The 1,416-nt window shown below is 44.9% G+C and overlaps 1 protein-coding gene across 1 annotated transcript; it reads left to right on the top strand.

Annotated features, from left to right (window-relative positions):
* Window positions 1–205: 205 nt before the first annotated feature.
* Window positions 206–1,024, top strand: MPI7 (CAMV movement protein interacting protein 7). Its single transcript, XM_020353430.3, has one exon. The coding sequence runs from the start codon at window positions 318–320 to the stop codon at window positions 837–839; it is 522 nt and encodes a 173-aa protein (XP_020209019.1). The 5' UTR covers window positions 206–317; the 3' UTR covers window positions 840–1,024.
* The last annotated feature ends 392 nt before the right edge of the window (window positions 1,025–1,416 follow it).

The raw sequence follows: 1,416 nt of genomic DNA, 5'->3' as shown, positions 1-1,416 counted from the left end.
GTTTAATAATCTAAGTTGAATATTGTTGTAAGGTGTTTGTTGTTGTAAATTGATATAGTTTAACTTTAAAGTTATGTTATAATTGTATTGATGATAAATATGTGTGTTGTAATGTACACTTGTTGTGTTAAAAAAATACTTTGGGCCTGGGAGGAGGGCCCAATTGGAAAAAGGAGAGAGGGGGAGGGGGGGGAAACTTCGTTTGTGTTGGTTGGTTCCATCGACGAGTGGCTGGTCTTGTCCTTTCTTCCCAAATGAAAATCTAAATCCCACGAACACGCACAACTACAAGACAGTGCCTTCTCCCAATTTCAGTAATGAGAATGTGGCCCTCGGCGGAGACTCTCTCAAACATAAAGGAAGCGAGCGAGAGCGTGGTATCCACGCGTCGCCCCTGGCGCGTCTTCCTGGACCTCTCCGCCTTCAGCCTCCCCTCCTCCATCTCGGAAGCCACCACGCGCCTCGCCCACAACCTAACCTACTTCCTCGCCAACTACGCCCTCCTCCTCCTCCTCATTTTCCTCCTCACCCTCTTCCGCCACCCCTTCCCTCTCCTCCTCTTCCTCCTCCTCTTCGCCGCCTGGTACTTCCTCTACTTCGCCCGCCCCGACTTCCCCCTCGCGCTCCTCCCCCTCGCCCTCGCCACCCTCGTCGCGCTCTTCGCCACCGGTGTCTGGCCCAACCTCCTTCTCTCCGCCGCCGTTGGGGCCGTCGTCGTTTGCTTGCACGGTGCGCTCAGGAGTACGGATGAGCTTGCTGGCGATGATCAAGAATCCCCCTATGGCCCTATGCTTGGTGTTGGGGACTCTCCTTCTGCTGGTGCCTATGTTCCTGTTTGACTTTTCTATTTCAATTCTTTTGTACAATTCACTAACACTATCACTCTCTTTCCATGAATTCTTCATCCCTGCTATTGCTATGCTGTCTTGTATATTAGCTTCCATGCACCAATACTAAAATTTTACATGTGTTTTGTACTCTTCTCGTTTTATTGCTTAATACAGATTTGCATTATATTTCTGCACTGAAACTCCATTTTTATTAGAGAATCATATATTTATGTATATGTGACTACTGCATCTGAGTCGTATCCTTTTAGGTAATCTCACTTCCCTTGCATGATTGTGCTTGAATGTAATGCACATGGTTGTGTAAGTGTAACGCCTTTTGCTTTTACATTGTAAAACTTGTGACCTACCTCACAATTTAGGTTCAGTCTCTCTAATTAGCTTCTTCATAATCTTATTTTTAAAAGCATATGTTAGGCTCCTAAAAGTGTTTTTGACACAAACAGTGTTATGAGTGACTATCACCAATGTATTTTCTGATTGTGTCTCACTACAATGCGTAATCTTCACGATTAATGGTATGAATTAGGATCTAAATGTACTACATTGGTTAGCTGTTTAATAATTT

This window comes from Cajanus cajan, chromosome 7 (genome assembly GCF_000230855.2).
Source record: "Cajanus cajan strain Asha chromosome 7, NIPB_CcT2T_4, whole genome shotgun sequence".
Classification (NCBI taxonomy): Eukaryota; Viridiplantae; Streptophyta; class Magnoliopsida; order Fabales; family Fabaceae; genus Cajanus; species Cajanus cajan.
Note: the sequence above shows the minus strand (reverse complement) of the source record. Positions and strands in the feature narration are given on the sequence as shown.

What these genes read in the sequence shown, in the direction of transcription:
- MPI7 (XM_020353430.3), top strand. Translation starts at nt 318, where the DNA reads ATGAGAATGTGGCCCTCGGCGGAGACTCTCTCAAACATAAAGGAAGCG.